Source organism: Boleophthalmus pectinirostris, unplaced genomic scaffold (genome assembly GCF_026225935.1).
Source record: "Boleophthalmus pectinirostris isolate CB_2022bp ecotype Guang Dong unplaced genomic scaffold, ASM2622593v1 HiC_scaffold_12, whole genome shotgun sequence".
NCBI lineage: Eukaryota > Metazoa > Chordata > Actinopteri > Gobiiformes > Gobiidae > Boleophthalmus > Boleophthalmus pectinirostris.
In genome coordinates, this window is record NW_026571018.1 from 15,947,449 (window position 1) to 15,963,293 (window position 15,845).

The window sequence follows — 15,845 nt, forward strand, 5'->3', positions numbered from 1 at the left end:
ATCAATCTTAATAAACTATTTTTTTTATTATGAAGTACGCTTTATTAAGGTGTAGTAGTTATACAGCCTGTTTTTCATCATCTAAAATCATGAAAATACAAAAATTACCATGGACCAGAAAGAACTTTTAATTATTTGAAGTAATTTCACTGGTTCAAGAACACAATTAACACTGAGTTCCACAATTTAAAAACTACACTAAACAAATCATTCATCCTTTTACATCTGCAGTTCGACTTAGAAGTGGTGGGTACTGGAGTCTAACCTTGTAAATGTGGTTTCTTTGTGGGGGTACACTCTGGGCTGCTTGTCTGAATGAAAAAAACATGTTGGCATGGTTCAGTGGCATCAACAACTTTCTTTTATTCTCTGATCACTGAGTTTTGTTCTGCTGCCAAGTCGAGATCACATAACAAGAATTTAAACCACAAACTTCGAACAACACATCACTACTCACATATAAACTTAATACTTTAACTATGTCCAAAGTGTTATTAAAGAGCCCATATTACACCTTTTTTCTGATCTATGTTATAATGTTGTTTCCTCATCAAAAACATATCTGGAGTGGTGTTTTGTTTGTTGGCTTTAATCCAGGGTTACTCAAACATGTGTGAATGAAACAAAATACCACTCCAGACATGTTTTGATGTGGTAACAACATTAAAACATGGCTTAAAACTCACAGGAGTAAATTTTGTGTAATACTGGCCCTTTAAATTCAACAAATGATAAGATGAAACCATAAATTTTATATAGACGTGGACCAAGAGATGCCATATTGTTCGACTCTAGACAGCTGAAACCTACCGAGGCTTGCATTTATAGGGGATAATAATTTGGAGCTGGTTTCATATTTAGACTTACGAGTGCGCTGAAGGCACCAGCCCACGCCGCTAGTTTGTCAAGGGGCGGGCGCATAGCAACGAAGCACGATAGCTGTCAATCAAACCAGTTGCTAACACTACCTGGAGCCGACCTTGGAGAAAGATGGGAGTTTGTTATTGATGTTCACGAATCATTCATTAATGTTCGTCAATTTTTCAATAGAATGTGAACTGGAGCCAGGCTTCATTTTCTTATTTCAAACGCAGCAGCTAGTAGGTTAGCGTTGTCCACTTTTACAGTCTATGGATGGAAGACATGTAGAAACTGTTTTTGTTTAATCTCCCAGAGCTACTGTCCCACTGTTTGTGCAGATTACGGCTGCAAGATAAATCATATTCGAATAGAAATCTCAATTTTAGTTGTCGCCATTAGGAAATCGCAAGACAGCAGTTATCTAAGCAGCAAAACTTCCTCTCCTTTCTATTATGTAAAAAACAAAATGCTTGCCCTGTTGTTCTGACCTCTACAAACATGTTCTGAAATACAAGTTTTAGAACACCACACTTTTCCCAGTTTTTTCCAGTTTAATGTTTACTGTTGACCAAAACGTATTCTAAACTTTTGGTTCATGAAAGTGTACCTTTGGCAGATATAACAGCTGAACACACTCGTGGCTCATTCTTTTTACAATAGAAGTCAAATATTCTTCAAATATTCTTCCCAAGTCTGTTGCAGAAGGTCCCATAAATGTGTGGCACTTGTAGGTTGTTTGGCTTTCACTCTTCTGTCCAGTTCATCCCAAAAAACAGCTCGATGGGGTTTAAGTCTGGAGACTGTGCTGGACACTCCATGTTTTCAAGCTTTACCATCTTGTTCTTTTTTCCTGAGGTAGTTTTGGTAGAACTTAGGCTTGTGTTTTGTATCTTTTATATTTTTTTTAACCTCTGGCTGTTCAGTACTTACCTTTGTACCATTTCAAGCTCTTCACTTGCACGACTTAAATTTCAATAAATAACTGGAAAAATGAGGGTGTTCTAAAACGTTTGACCGGTAGTGTATATGCTTCTTATATTAGTTTATCAGCTCATATTTCAGTTTTCTCTCTTTGCCTTTAAAGGTGCATTGTGTAACTTTTCTGGTGGAGGGTGCGTCACTTGCTAGTCTCCAAAGAAGTTATTGCTTTGCTTTGAATGTTCCACAGTATGTCATTAAACTTATCCATCTCTGTAAAAACAAACACCAGGCCAGTTTATTGATCAGATCTGTGCAGAGGAGACCCCCTCTTAGTAAGAATGCTGAAATAATCTTTTTAAGGTATTCTTGAGCAGTAAAAACACCTGTAGTTGTATATATGTGTGCAGGATTAGTTTAATGTCATGTAGTAGAACATTCTATGCAAAAAAATAACATCTGGTGACATATGGTGACAAGGCGGTTGCTCATCTTCCACCAGAAAAGTGACAGTGCATAAATCACTAAGTCATGACAATTCAGAAAAAAATATTGTGAAAAATGCCCAAAAAATATACCAAAAAACCCAGCAATTTGATATTTTTCCAAATTAGTGCCGCCTTAGTGCAGATCACATTTGCACTGATGCATTTTGTGATCACTCCATTCCTCTGACCTGTTGTGTTTTTGGATGAGATGAGAAATATTTACGTTCTGTTTATGTTATGTTCATTCTGAGCGAGTGCATATCCAACCTCCTCTTTCCATTTTCAGTTATATGTCCCGCAATCATCTGCTCTGTCACCATCCCAACTCATCACTTCACTTCCAACCGAACGTGAATGTGTATGTCTATAATGTGTAAAGGGAGCGCCATGTGGTTTTTTTACTGCAAATATTTGTGCTTCCTGTTATTCATTTTCTCATTTCCCAGCAGGAGTGGAGTGAATATACCAAAGGCAAGGCTACCCATAAAATTACCGTAATACCCAAGGTGAACCTTACCGTCACCTGCATCGTCAGCAACAAGCTAGGAGAAGATGCCATGACTATCAACGTCTCCTCTGGTGAGTTTTAGATGCACATTTTCTTATATTTCCTGCTTGAACTTATAGAGAACCTTACACACAACTCTACTACAGTTTCTTACACTTTTATTAAAGGTGCTGTACCTGATTTTACTGTATTAAAAAATCTTGAAAAATGCCACTAGTTCAATTGTCTGCAGGGGTCCATAGTTATTCCTCACTTTCCTTATGCATTCAGAGGATCCTACTTATTCACCGCGATGAGTTTATAACACGCACATCCTGATTATTGGACTTATAAATGCAGCTAACGTATTTTGACCTCAAGAGCTGCTTGTAATTGTACTGGGGTAAGACAAATTTTTCTCAAATACATGGCAAAAATCTGGTACAGGCCCTTTAAACTACTATTACTACCGTATTTTTCAGACACTAAGGCACACTTAAAATCCTTTAATTTTCTCAAAAATCAACAGTGCGCCTTATAATCCGGTGCACCTTATGTATTAATTCAGGTTGTGTTTACTGACCTTGAATCAGTTTTATGTGGTACACGGCGCTCAAAAATCTGTCAAAATGTTTTAGTACGACTTTGGTAAGCTACAGAGACGTACTGCTTGATGGATTGTCGGAGCTTTACGACTACCGTTACCATAGTCAGGAGGCTTGCAGATTTAGTCCGACAGAAGCTGACCCCATCTGTGGCACAAGGAGTGAGTTATTTTTTCAGCGTTTATAATTTATGCAAAGTAGTCATGTAGTTTTAAGTTTTGTTTCTGTAAAACATAAACAAATGTGGTCAAAGCTGCATTAAACACATTATTACTCAATGTATATTTGAGTCCACCTAGTAGGAAATAAAAAAAACAAACTTATTATTAGTCTCCCACATTAACATTCATAATACTTACTCACCAAGACAGGGAGGCAACGCTGGGCGAGTTACACCATGATCTGTCGATGTATCGTGGATGCCTGGGCTAAGGGATCAGTCTCAAGTGTTTGTTTCGTTCAATGTGCCTTATAATCCAGTGCGCCTTATGTTTGAAAACAGACGAGAGAATTCATCATTATTGATATTGCACCTTATAATCCGGTGTGCCTTACAGTGTGAAAAACATGGTAATATTAAAAAAAATATTTACAGTACTGCAACTTCTGTTACTGCAACTACAGCTTTATTTTACACTATTCGTGCTTTTGGCTCTTTTATTAGGTTTAAGGTACTGTTCTTCTTCTACTAAAATGCACAATATTGGGCATTTCCAGATACAAATGGGACATTAGCATAGGCTTTGCAGTCATTTTGTATTGTGCCAGTTAATGTATCAAGCTGGCTAGCACTAATTAAGACGCATTAGCCGAAATGAGAGAGAGAGCGAAATTAGTCAAATTAATCTTGAGCTTAAGTGTGGTGAGGGATGCTGCATTCTCTAAACATTGCTTTTGACAGTCATTAAAACATTAAATCAGCGTAATCTCATTCGCTGTCGGGACATTGTTTTCCAGACGCTAACCTCCCTGACCTTCACTTATTTCGCTTTTCCAGTTTTGTGTAGCTCAGCTCTGTGGGGAACACACAGGGCCGCCGGTGACTCCATTGTATTAGTGGCAATATCAAATTGCAGTTGGAGTTGGTTTCTTTCGCCAGCAGCTCCTTCTTTGATTTCTGAAGGCTCATTTTAATAATGACTGCTTGGTTTTAACAATGCTATTCTGCGCAGTAACAAAAGAAGTGACATTAAACGGTGCAGGGGAAGTAGAGCAAACAGCTACGCAAAGAAGCTCTGTGTTGAGACGCTTATCTTTTATGATCAACCCACCCAGGAGATAAGGAAGTTTAATGATAGGCTCTGCACAGCTACGAAAACTGGGTCATTTAAATGGAGCCAAGTCAGTGTACATTGTATAGTTATTATAGAACCAGCCGTGACAAGCACAAAGAGCTACAGGAAGAAGAGGAGATGAAAACATACCACATAACATATTACACTGGCTTTGAGAATGATGCGCTATCAAGTACGTGTAATTGCACTTCTGATACTTTGCAGCTGATGTCATCAACGTTTCCTGGGGGTGTGATGCCAACTGTAGGCACTGCTCTGTCTGAGGCTTGTTAGACTTTAATCTGAGCTTTATTTTAACACAATCTGATCGTAAAGAACTGAGTTGGCTGGAGCTACAGCAGGTGAGGTGATTTGCGCTGTTAAACAAGTCTTGTACGCTGGCATTAGCCAACAGTTTTTGTGCATTGTATCTCCATGGTAACTGCTGAGCATTCCACCATAGAGATACATGTAGAACATCCCCCGGTGTGATCTCGCTGCAAATTATCAATAATTTGCGCAAAGTTTTTACCACTTCTCACTACTCTATTCTACTACTACCACTACTATTACTATTACTACTACTACTACTACTACTACTACTACTACTACTACTACTACTACTACTACTACTACTACTACTACTACTACTACTACTACTACTACTACTACTACTACTACCACTTCTCACTACACTGTACTACTACTACTATTTCTACTACTACTACCACTTCTCCCTACTCTATACTACTACTACTACTACTACTACTACTACTTACTACTACTACTTCTACTACTACTACTTCTACTACTACTACTTCTACTACTACTACTACTAGTACTACTACTACCACTTCTCATTACTCTATACTACTACTACTACCACTTCTCACTACTGCTACCACTTCTCACTACTCTATACTACTACTACTACGACTACTGCTACCACTTCTCACTAGTCTATACTACTACTACCACTAAGACTATTACTACTACTTCTACTACCACGTCACACTACTCTATACTACTACTACTACCACTTCTCACTGCTCTATAGTACTACTACTACTTCTCACTACTGTATACTACTACTACTACTACTACTACTACTACCAATTAACAAACTGCTACTACTAGCATTATTCCTGCAACTGCTCCTGAATGTGGACTATGTGTACTTATACCCAAACCAGTATTACTCCCACTACTGATACTTACATCGTCTGCTGCCACTGCTAAAACTTCCTCTGAAATTTCCCCAAAAAGTTGAATACCTCTAATTGCTTTTTCACCTCTGAATAATGCACACAATATTAAATCAAATCACATAGAAAGAACGTATTCTAGTGAAATAGAAAGCGTCTTATTTTACGTCATTTCCCTTTTGAGTATTTTAAGCAAGAGACAAATCTTAAATTGTCATCAACCATATTCACACATCTCCATCACATCACAGCGGTATTGTGTAGGGCTCTAGGCAGCGACGGCATAGAAAGAAGCAGACGTAGTTTGAGTATTGATTTCTTTGGTGTATACTGTCAGTTCCTGCTTATATCCTATGAAAGGCAATGCAGATGTTGCGAGGAGCGCTTGGGCTATTTGCTTTTTGGACATAATGAGGCTCAGATTACTGGCTCTCGAGTAATTACCCTGCGCTGCGGTGTGGAGTAGACATGGTTACTAAGTGAGTCCAAAATGTATGCTCATGTACTTTGTCAACGCAAACTGATTTTATTTACAAGAAAAATGTCTCACCAGGGAGCAGCACTTTTGTATTCGCTGAAGAGGAAGTGGCAGGGTTGGTTTATTTATTACCCCCTATGAGGGCAGTATAAGCTGAAATTTATGCATTAGAAAATACTAGTAGTAGTATTAGTAGTATAAGTAGTAGTAGGAGCAGCCACTTTTGTATTCACTGAAGAGGAAGTGACTTGTTCATATAAATGGCCCATTTTACGCTATTTTCTGCTCTATGTTATAATGTTTCCTCACCAAAAACATACCTGGAGTTGTGTTTTGTTTCATTCACACAAATCCTGCATATTTACGCTGAGGTCTTCTCTCAATCAGAAAACAATTTGTTCCACTTTGTGATGTCATGGTGTAATACAGGACATACTCCAGTGTGTTTTTAAACTCCACACACCTTCACTAGAATCATTTGGATGATCTCAGCCCTGGAATTGCCAATTTCTACTGAACTAAAGGTAAAAGGTAGCTATTAAAGGGACAGTTCAGGATTTTGGACATAGGACGCCATTTTCTAGTGAGCCAGAGTGTTGGAGACATGTGGAGACACTTTTTTAAATGTTCCATCCAGTCTTTGTATTTGCAGAGGTCACTGGTGCTAAAAACAGTCTTACCCACTCCACAAAGCACCCAAAGCAAATCACTTATTATGTCAGACTGTCAATGTAAATGTCTGTGTCGATAGAATAATGTTTGAAATAAAACTAGCCTTGCATCACATGAATCGCTGCATGTTGAGGGACTAATTTCTCAGCTGCAGTGGAATTTTACTTCGCCGGTAAGATAGGTGCTAGGTGATATCAGTCCGCCGCTGCCAAGCTTTCTATCAGTAAATACAACTCACTGCTGCTGCTCAGACATAAATCCGACAAATGCAAGGTTGGTTTTACTTCTAAAATTAATCTGTCGACACAGACATTTACATCGACAGTCTGGTGTAATCATAGATTTGCTTCAGTTGCTTTGTGGAGTGGGTAAAACTGTTTTTAGTGGCAGGCAAATTATGGCCATTGACATGAACTAGCCTAGCACCAGTGACCTCTGCAAATACAAGGAGTGGATGGAACATTTAAAAAAGTGTCTCCACATGTCTCCAATGCTCTGGGTCACTAGGAAATGAGGTCCTATGTCCAAAATTCTGGACTGTCTCTTTAACTTGGAAACTACACACTATTATATGATCATAAAATAGCGTAATATGGGTCCTTTAAACCGAAGTGAGCCGAAGTTTAGTCATTAAAACATTTTTGGATGTGAGCTATACTTTCTATTAAGCACAGAGTAGACAGATCTTTTATGTTGAATCGCAAATAGAAAAAAGACTCAACTCCTGACTTTAATTAATTGCCGTTACTTGTATCAAACATTCAAATAAAATCACTAATGAAACCGCAATCAACACATCCTTTACCTCGGCATGCTCTCCAGTGAATACATTAGCAATAATTAAATAATGCTGTTTATGATCCATTTTCTCCCACTATTATCAAAAGCCAGTTATTGAATGAAACCTCTGAGAAATGGTGTTTACAACAAGCAGCTCCCATAAAAACATGCGCGAACAGAAGGACCAATTACACTGCATATTTACACCACCGAGCCCACTACAGATACAGAATACAACAAAATAAGCCTATGTAATGAATGGTCAGACTGTCAAAGGCTAATGCTGAATGCAAGCCCTCTTTCATTTCATGCTAAACACCACATTACCATCGCGTTTTCCTTCCTGTTCTGAATGTGCAGTAATCCGTGTGTCTTTTGGGTTGGGTTTCTTGTTGTTTGCGAGCTAAGCCTGTCTCCCTTTTTCTGCCCTGTTTTATGTCCTGAAAGCATATAATTTCTAGCCTGTAGATGCTATTCAAAATGTGCCAAGATTACCGCTGTGAGGTACAATAAGGGGATGTAACTTTGATCTTGCTTGGCATCGTCTGCTCTACGCTACATTACATTACACTGCATCTTTCTTTTGTTTTAGTTTTGTTATGATTTCTAATTTACTTTTGTTTGGTTTCAGTTTTTAATGAAGATACAGAAAAAAAAGGTAAGATTTTTTTTTGGTTTTTTTTGCTTTATCCTTTTCTTTTTTGACTTTATTTTCTCCCAAAACAATATTTACAAAGAGATTGGGTTTAATGGTTTGGTTGATGACGCTATAGGTAAACATCCAGCGGTTTAATTTGGTACACAAGCGCAGCGTCTGTGTATGTGTGCGCTCATCTCATTGTCTCCATCTTCATTACTGCTCTGAGCCGCTCTCTCTCATGCTAATAAGATGTAAGAGGGAGATAAAACAGATTATAGACTCCAGATTATCAGGAGTATGATGCTGGGATTAATAAAAATGTGCATAGTTTTGGGTAAATAAGAAAAACACACACACACGTCCTCTTACACATTTTAATGATTGTTTCTTCTCCGCTGGGATCATAGGGATAAATTGCTAAATTAATCTGTATTCTTATACAGTTCAATTAAATTTTATCTTATCATTAAGTCCTCACTTTTAAGGGCCATGAGTACATAGTTAAAAACATAAAAGATTTAAAATTTATAAAAATGCATAATAAAATGTACATATACATATTTGTTGAACCTATAGGCATTCAGTTAAAACAATTGCAATGGTCTAAAAAGAAAACATATGTGTTTAAAGTCACTTAAGTGAATTACACTGTTGAGTTGTATTTGGTTTATGAGAGTTTAGATAGGAATATATGTACAGTATACGAGGCATTTTGTGTCTTTTTCATGGTTTATACCAGAGGTGGGACTATCAAGTCGTGACTTGACTCAAATCAGACTTGAGTCACTATTTTTAGGACTTGAGACTTGAGTTGATAAAATGGACTAAGACTTGGGACTCAACTTGAGGCCTATGACTTGAGAAGACTTGAGAAGCACTGTTAAATCCAAATTCTGTCTATTCTGACAGTAATGATTTACACTAAGAACTTGTCCAGACATTTAAAAAGGAAACATTAACTAAATGTATTTCTACAACTCTTATATAAATACTCATATTTAAATATACTATGATTTTTTAAGTACAATTTATTTTTAAAGTCAAATAAATAGCAAAAATCTAAGATATATTTGGACTTGAAATGACTTGAAGCTCAAAACAGACGACTTGGACTTGACTTGGACTTATGGGCCAGTGAGATTCGACTTGGACTTGCCTGCTTTTGACTTGGAACCTAACTCAGACTTGAGGTCAAAGACTTGAGACTTACTTGAGACTTGCAAAACAAAGACTTGGTCCCACCTCTGGTTGATACTGAGACAAACTGTTTAGAATCCAAAGGAACTGATCACCGATAAGCTCTGCTGATATTTTTGGGCCGTTATGTAGAGCCGATTTGAGTCATTTTTCCTAAATTAAAATATAGTACAAATTCATCCACAACCTTCTTTTAGTGCAAACTGTGTAGAGTCCAGTGTGGCCACATTTTTGCAGTATCCTCTTTGGACTAGAGTGTTCAAACAAAGCTTTATTCATATATTTTTTATGTTTATTTAGGCTGCTGGTCGGGGCAAACAAACAAAATATCTGCCTCTACTGGAGATTTATGGCCCATAGCTGATACGCTAAAAAGGGCAAATATCGGTCTCTCTATTCAGAGCATCCTAATTATTCACCGCAGTGAGCTTATGGGTGTTTTTCAAAACTCTCAGAGACCAGTGTGGAGCATTGCCATGACGTTAAAGCTAACAACAACCACATGCTAATGCGCACTTACTGATTATCGGTCAATAAAATGCTTTCTTATAAAAAGCAGACAGCACGCAGCGCACATATTTTGACCTCAAGGGCTACTTATCCAATACATCTGTTCTGAGACAAGACAAAATTAACTCAGATACATGGGACAAAATCAGATACATGCCCTTAAAAGGTGCATTGTGTAACTTTTCTGGTGGTGCTTTTCTCCATGGAGATGTTAATGCTTTGTCTGAAATATTTCACACTATGACATGAAAGCTTTCTATCTTCATGGAGACCAAACCAGGCCAAGTTACAGGTCAGATCTGTGGAGAGGCAACGCTGCTCGGGATCAAAATACCTGTTTTTCTAGGTATTTTTGAGCTATAAAACCTAAAATCACCTGTAATTGAATTAATGTAAGGTAGAGCTGTTTAATGTCATACTGCAGAATATTATAAGCACAGCAATGACATTTCCATAGAAACAAGCTGATAATAATAATAATATAATAGCTTATACAGTGAATATAAGACCAACAATAGACAGTCACACGTTCTGCATCTATGTGAAATACAGTACAATCCACACAGAAGCGTGAACATATGGATCGTACACTGGCCATCTGCTACTCCATATTTGTACCTGCACACAGACAGACATCACCAGTTATCAGTAACAACAACAACAACAACAACAAGCAGGTCCCACAGGCTTCCCCCATGCAGTCACAACATGTCAACACAGCCCATATGAATAATGCGTTACGACAGGCTCCTCCCCCGCTGTGCTAGACTGAGACATGTGTAAAACAGAGAGTACACAGTTAACTGGCAATGTTAAAGGTCCTATATTACACAAAATTGACTCTTGAGAGCTTTTATTTGGGCGACAGTAGCTCAGTTGGTAGAGCAATCGCCCACTGATCTGAAGGTTGGCAGTTCAATTCCAGCTCTTGACAAAAACATCACAGGTTGAGCGGTCAGATCCACTGACCCACAGGTTGGCTGGTGTGATTCCAGCTCCCACAGATGAATGTTGTGTCCTTGGGCAAGACACTTAACCCACATTGCCCACAGTGTCTGCGTACACTGGTGTGTGAATGGGTGAGTGGTTCCTTGTTGTAAAGCGCTTTGAGTGCCTTGAAGGTGGAAAAGCGCTATAGAAAAATGTGACCATTTACCATTTTAGCCATGTTCTAATGTTGTTACCTTCTCAAAAACACACCTGGAGTTGTTTTGTTTCGTTCACACATGTTTGAGTAACCCTTTATTATTAGTCTGTCTACATCTACAGACCTCAAAATGCTCTGTTCCACAGAGGTGGGGACAAGTCGTGACTTGGACTCGAGTCAGACCTGAGTCACTATTTTAGGACTTGAGACTTGACTTGATAAAATGGACTAAGACTTGGGATGTGACTTAGACTTGAAGGTCAGTGACTTGGGACTTGACTCTGACTTGAGGCCTGTGACTTGAGAAGACTTGAGAAGCACTTTTAAATCTGAATTATTTCTATTCTGACAGTAATGATTCATTCTAAGATCTTGTCAAGACACTTAAAATGGAAAAATGTGTATTTCTTCTACTCTTATATACACTATAAATACTCATATATAAACATACTTTGAATGTATTAGTACAATTTATTTTAAAATTCATATAAATTGCAAAAAATATCTAAGCTTGGTACTTTTGTATTGGTATTTGGTACTTTGGTTTAAAGACTTGAAATGACTTGAAGCTTAAAGCAGATGACTTGGACTTGACTTGGACTTATGGACCAGTGACTCGAGACTCGACTTGGACTTGCCTGTTTTTGACTTGGGACTTGATTCAGACTTGAGGTCAAAGACTTGAGACTTACTTGAGACTTGGAAAACCACGACTTGGTCCCACCTCTGCTGTTCCACCTTGTGACATCACAAAACTGTAGTTTTCAAGTAAAGGCAAGGCAAGTTTATTTGTATAGCATCATTTGTACACAAAGTAATTCAAAGTGCTTTAGAGAAAAATAAATACTTTAAAATTACAATACAAACAGATCAAAACATATATAATCATCATAAAATTAAAAAGGGAGAGAGACATTAAATTAGAGAGAAGAGTGCGGAATGAAAAATGAAAACCTTTCAGTCATATGCAGCTAAACAGAAGAGTTTTGAGCCTGGATTTAAATTGCATCAAAGTACAGGCCTGTTTAACATCTTTAGGAAGATTATTCCGGATATTAGCTGCATGAGCTACCCTTTACCTTTTGTTTAGTAGAAATTGGCAATTCCAGGACTGAACTCATCCAAATGATTTTGCTGAATGTGTATGGCATTTAAAAACATGAGCACTTTCTTTATTACCACATGACATCACAAAGTGGAACAGAGCATTGACAGTTTGAGACAAGAACTCAGCCTAAATATGCAGGATTTATGCATTAAATATTTGAATGAAACAAAACACAACTCCAGATGTTTTGGATGAGGAAACAACATTATAACAGATCAGAAAACAGCGTAATGTGGGCCCTTTAAAGCATATCCCATTGCAGTTTTGTTCTATTAAAAGAACGTAGCAGGCCTAACAATATCCTGGGCATCATGGAGCGCCGTTGATGTTCCCAGAATGTACACGAAAAGCTCCAGGGTCCTCCGTCGCTACAATAACCACGAGAACAAGAAGCAGAAATATAAACAGCGGCTCTAGCAATAAAGTGTTTGGAGATTTAGGCTTTGACAAAGAGTTCATTCGAGGCACGCTATAAAAAATGTGTACCGCCTGCCACGTTTCACACAGACACGTTAGGATTCGAACGTGGTGTCAGATTTTTATTATCTGGGGGCTGAGTTTCACAACACATGGTGAAATGAAAACTACATATTCACGACAATATTAAATTCAGACTTGATTAGATATTAGGGCTGCAAGATATGTTCCAATCTAATCAAAATTTGAATAGTCTCAGTTAGCAAAGCGCAAGGGCTGTAATTATTAAGCTAACATTATTTCCTTTGCAAACAACTGGCTTATTATGTTAAAAACCGCTAATCATGTAGTTCAGACCTCTAGAGAAATGTTGTGAAATTCATGGGATTCTTGTATTAGTGTAGCAGTTCAGATCTTTTCAGGGTCTTTTCAGTGTCCATCAAATGCTTTTCTTCATGGAGATGTTATTGCTTTGTCTGAAATGTTTCACTGTATGGCTTTAAAACGTTCAATCATCACAGAGACCAAACCAAACCAAGGCCCTGTCCATGCTAGTACGTATTCGAACCGATTTTGTTGTGACTGCAGTGTTCGTCCACACTAATCTGATTGAAAACGGCTCCAGAGACGGAATGATCTGGTGCCGTCAGCTCCCACGAATTCATCTAAGTATGAATCTGATCTGCACTGTGTGGACACCTGAAAAACTGATACACCGAAACTGCGAAGTAGCTAATTCATGGCCAAAACGCTAAGAGGATATCATGTATTCATATATACTGTCCATGCATATGACCTGCAGACGAATAATCTCTGAAAAGTTTCATGAATCATCTGTAACGCAGTAGAAACACAGAACAGACTCACCATTAGCAGAACACCCCTCTGTCACAGAAAGAACACATATAATCCACTGAGTCCTGTCCTTTAGTGCGACAGAATCTGAATCGCGTCAGCGCACAATAGCGAGCTATTTTGCTCTCTCAGTTTATGCAAATTAGCCATGGGGTTTTAAGATTTGTTTCTGTAAAGACATAACATACGCTCAAAGCTGTGCACATAAGGAAGGATTGCGGACACAGAAATGACGTGTGTGGATGCAGATCGTTTCTGATACACTGATATGCGAATTCGTTTCGGTGTAAACGGGATCCAAGTTACAGGTCAGATCTGTGGAGAGGCGACCCCGCTCACACTCAGAATCCCTGTTTTTTATTGAGCTGTAAATCCATTTGAGCTGTAAAACCATTTGTAATTGGATAAATGTAATGTGGATCTGTTTAATGCCATATTGTGGAGTATTCCAAGCAGAGCAATGACATTTCCTTAGAAACAAGAAGGTGACGGACCCACTACCGGAAAGTTACATTGTGCACCTTTAATGCACCTTTAATGGCATGTTTAAAATGTGAACAGAATTCGACTATCCCAAAATAAACGCTAATCAAAACGCAGTCACAATCTTTATAAGAAAATTCCCAACTAAAAACATTTTCTGGCACTCACAGAAAATGCAATAAAGCACAGCTAATAATTTTGATGTTATAAATTCATCTTCAGAGAAACTAATGAAAAAAATGAGAAACACGGAACACTGGGCTTCTAAATATGCTTAAAATATGCCACAATAATGCCTGAAGATTCCATTATGCATTAATATATTAGGTTTAATATTATTTTAAGGTCCAAGGTCTTCTATTTTGCATAAAAATATACAACTCATTTTAGCGACACTCCTGAATGACTCCAGAACAGGATGGCCAGTCTCTCATCAGAAGCCACCATGTTGTGCTAATAGGATTTTAGAATGAGATAAGGGGCTCAGAGTTAAGTTAGCTTTCTGAATGAGCTTCACAAGATGATTACATGAATATACATCTAAATAATCACCAACTTTGAAGATGGTTTCTGACTCATTAGGTCTTCGGTGTTTAGTGTAATTGATTGGACAGCCGGCATATAGGGCTCTCCGTGTCAAGTGCACTTCAATGCGTTTTAAGTGCACATTAGAAAGATCAAATATAGCTGTTTTAGAAGCAGAGATCTGGTCAAGAACAGGTCATGTTTGCAAATGTTTTTATTCTCAACCGTCCAGCATTTTCCCTGGTCAAATTAAGTTGGAATAAATAAATAAAAAGCACTAGAGATACTACATAAAGCTACTAAGTCACTGGCAAGGACCACAGAATTCAAAAGCTGGTTTGGGCACACTATTTTATTTGTATTTATCCATAAAACATAAAGCACTGATTAATAATTGAACTTTTAAACTATGTTATCAATTAAAGTAAGAGCATGCATTAAAAATAAGGCAGTGAAATATTTAAAACTCCTTATTTATTAACTATATATGTATTAGCTGGTGTCATGATGTCCAGTAGTGTTCAGAGAGGTTTGTGATTAAAAATGTTTCTTCTTCTAATCTATGTTTTTTCCTCTTATCTACCTATCTGTCTATCAAAACTTGGATAATTCTTCTGCTTCTTCTATTTCTTCTTATCTATCTTTCCATCTATTGAAGCTAGAATAACTCTTCTTCTTCTTCTTATTCTATTACTACTTCTTTCCTATTTATTTATCTATCTATCTGTCTATTTCTATCAAACCTAGAATAATTCTTCATCTTGTCCTTTTTTTCTTATCTATCTATTAATCATCTATCTATTTCTGTCAAAACTACGATAATTCTTCTGCTTCTTTTTCTTTTTATTTATCTATCTGTCTCTCCATCTATTAAAATTAGAATAATTTTTTGTCATTCTTCTTCTTTTTCTTCTCTTCTTATCTGTCATCTATTTACTGTATCTATTTCTATCAAAAGTAGAATAGAACTAGAATCTTCTTTATCTATCTGTCTATTTCTATCAAAACTTGGATAATTCTTCTTCTGCTTCTTTTTATTCTTACATATCTATCTCTCCATCTATTGAAAACTAGAATAATTATTTATCTTCTTCTTCTGCTTCTTCTTCTATTTATTTATCTATCTATCTGTCTGTTTCTATCAAACCTAGAATAATTCTTCATCTTGTCCTTTTTTCTTATCTATCTATTAATC

The 15,845-nt window shown here is 37.4% G+C and overlaps 1 protein-coding gene across 2 annotated transcripts in view; it reads left to right on the forward strand.

Moving 5' to 3' along the window:
* The window catches only part of alcama (activated leukocyte cell adhesion molecule a), a 252,649-nt gene that overhangs the window by 214,537 nt on the left and 22,267 nt on the right, over positions 1 to 15,845 (forward strand). The window contains exons 12-13 of one of the 2 annotated variants that reach the window (XM_055148331.1): positions 2,714 to 2,846; positions 8,400 to 8,426. In XM_055148331.1, coding sequence (XP_055004306.1) covers positions 2,714 to 2,846; positions 8,400 to 8,426 — 160 coding nt within the window. The remainder of the gene's footprint in view (positions 1 to 2,713; positions 2,847 to 8,399; positions 8,427 to 15,845) is intronic. The other variant, XM_020934550.2, reaches the window with a different exon arrangement.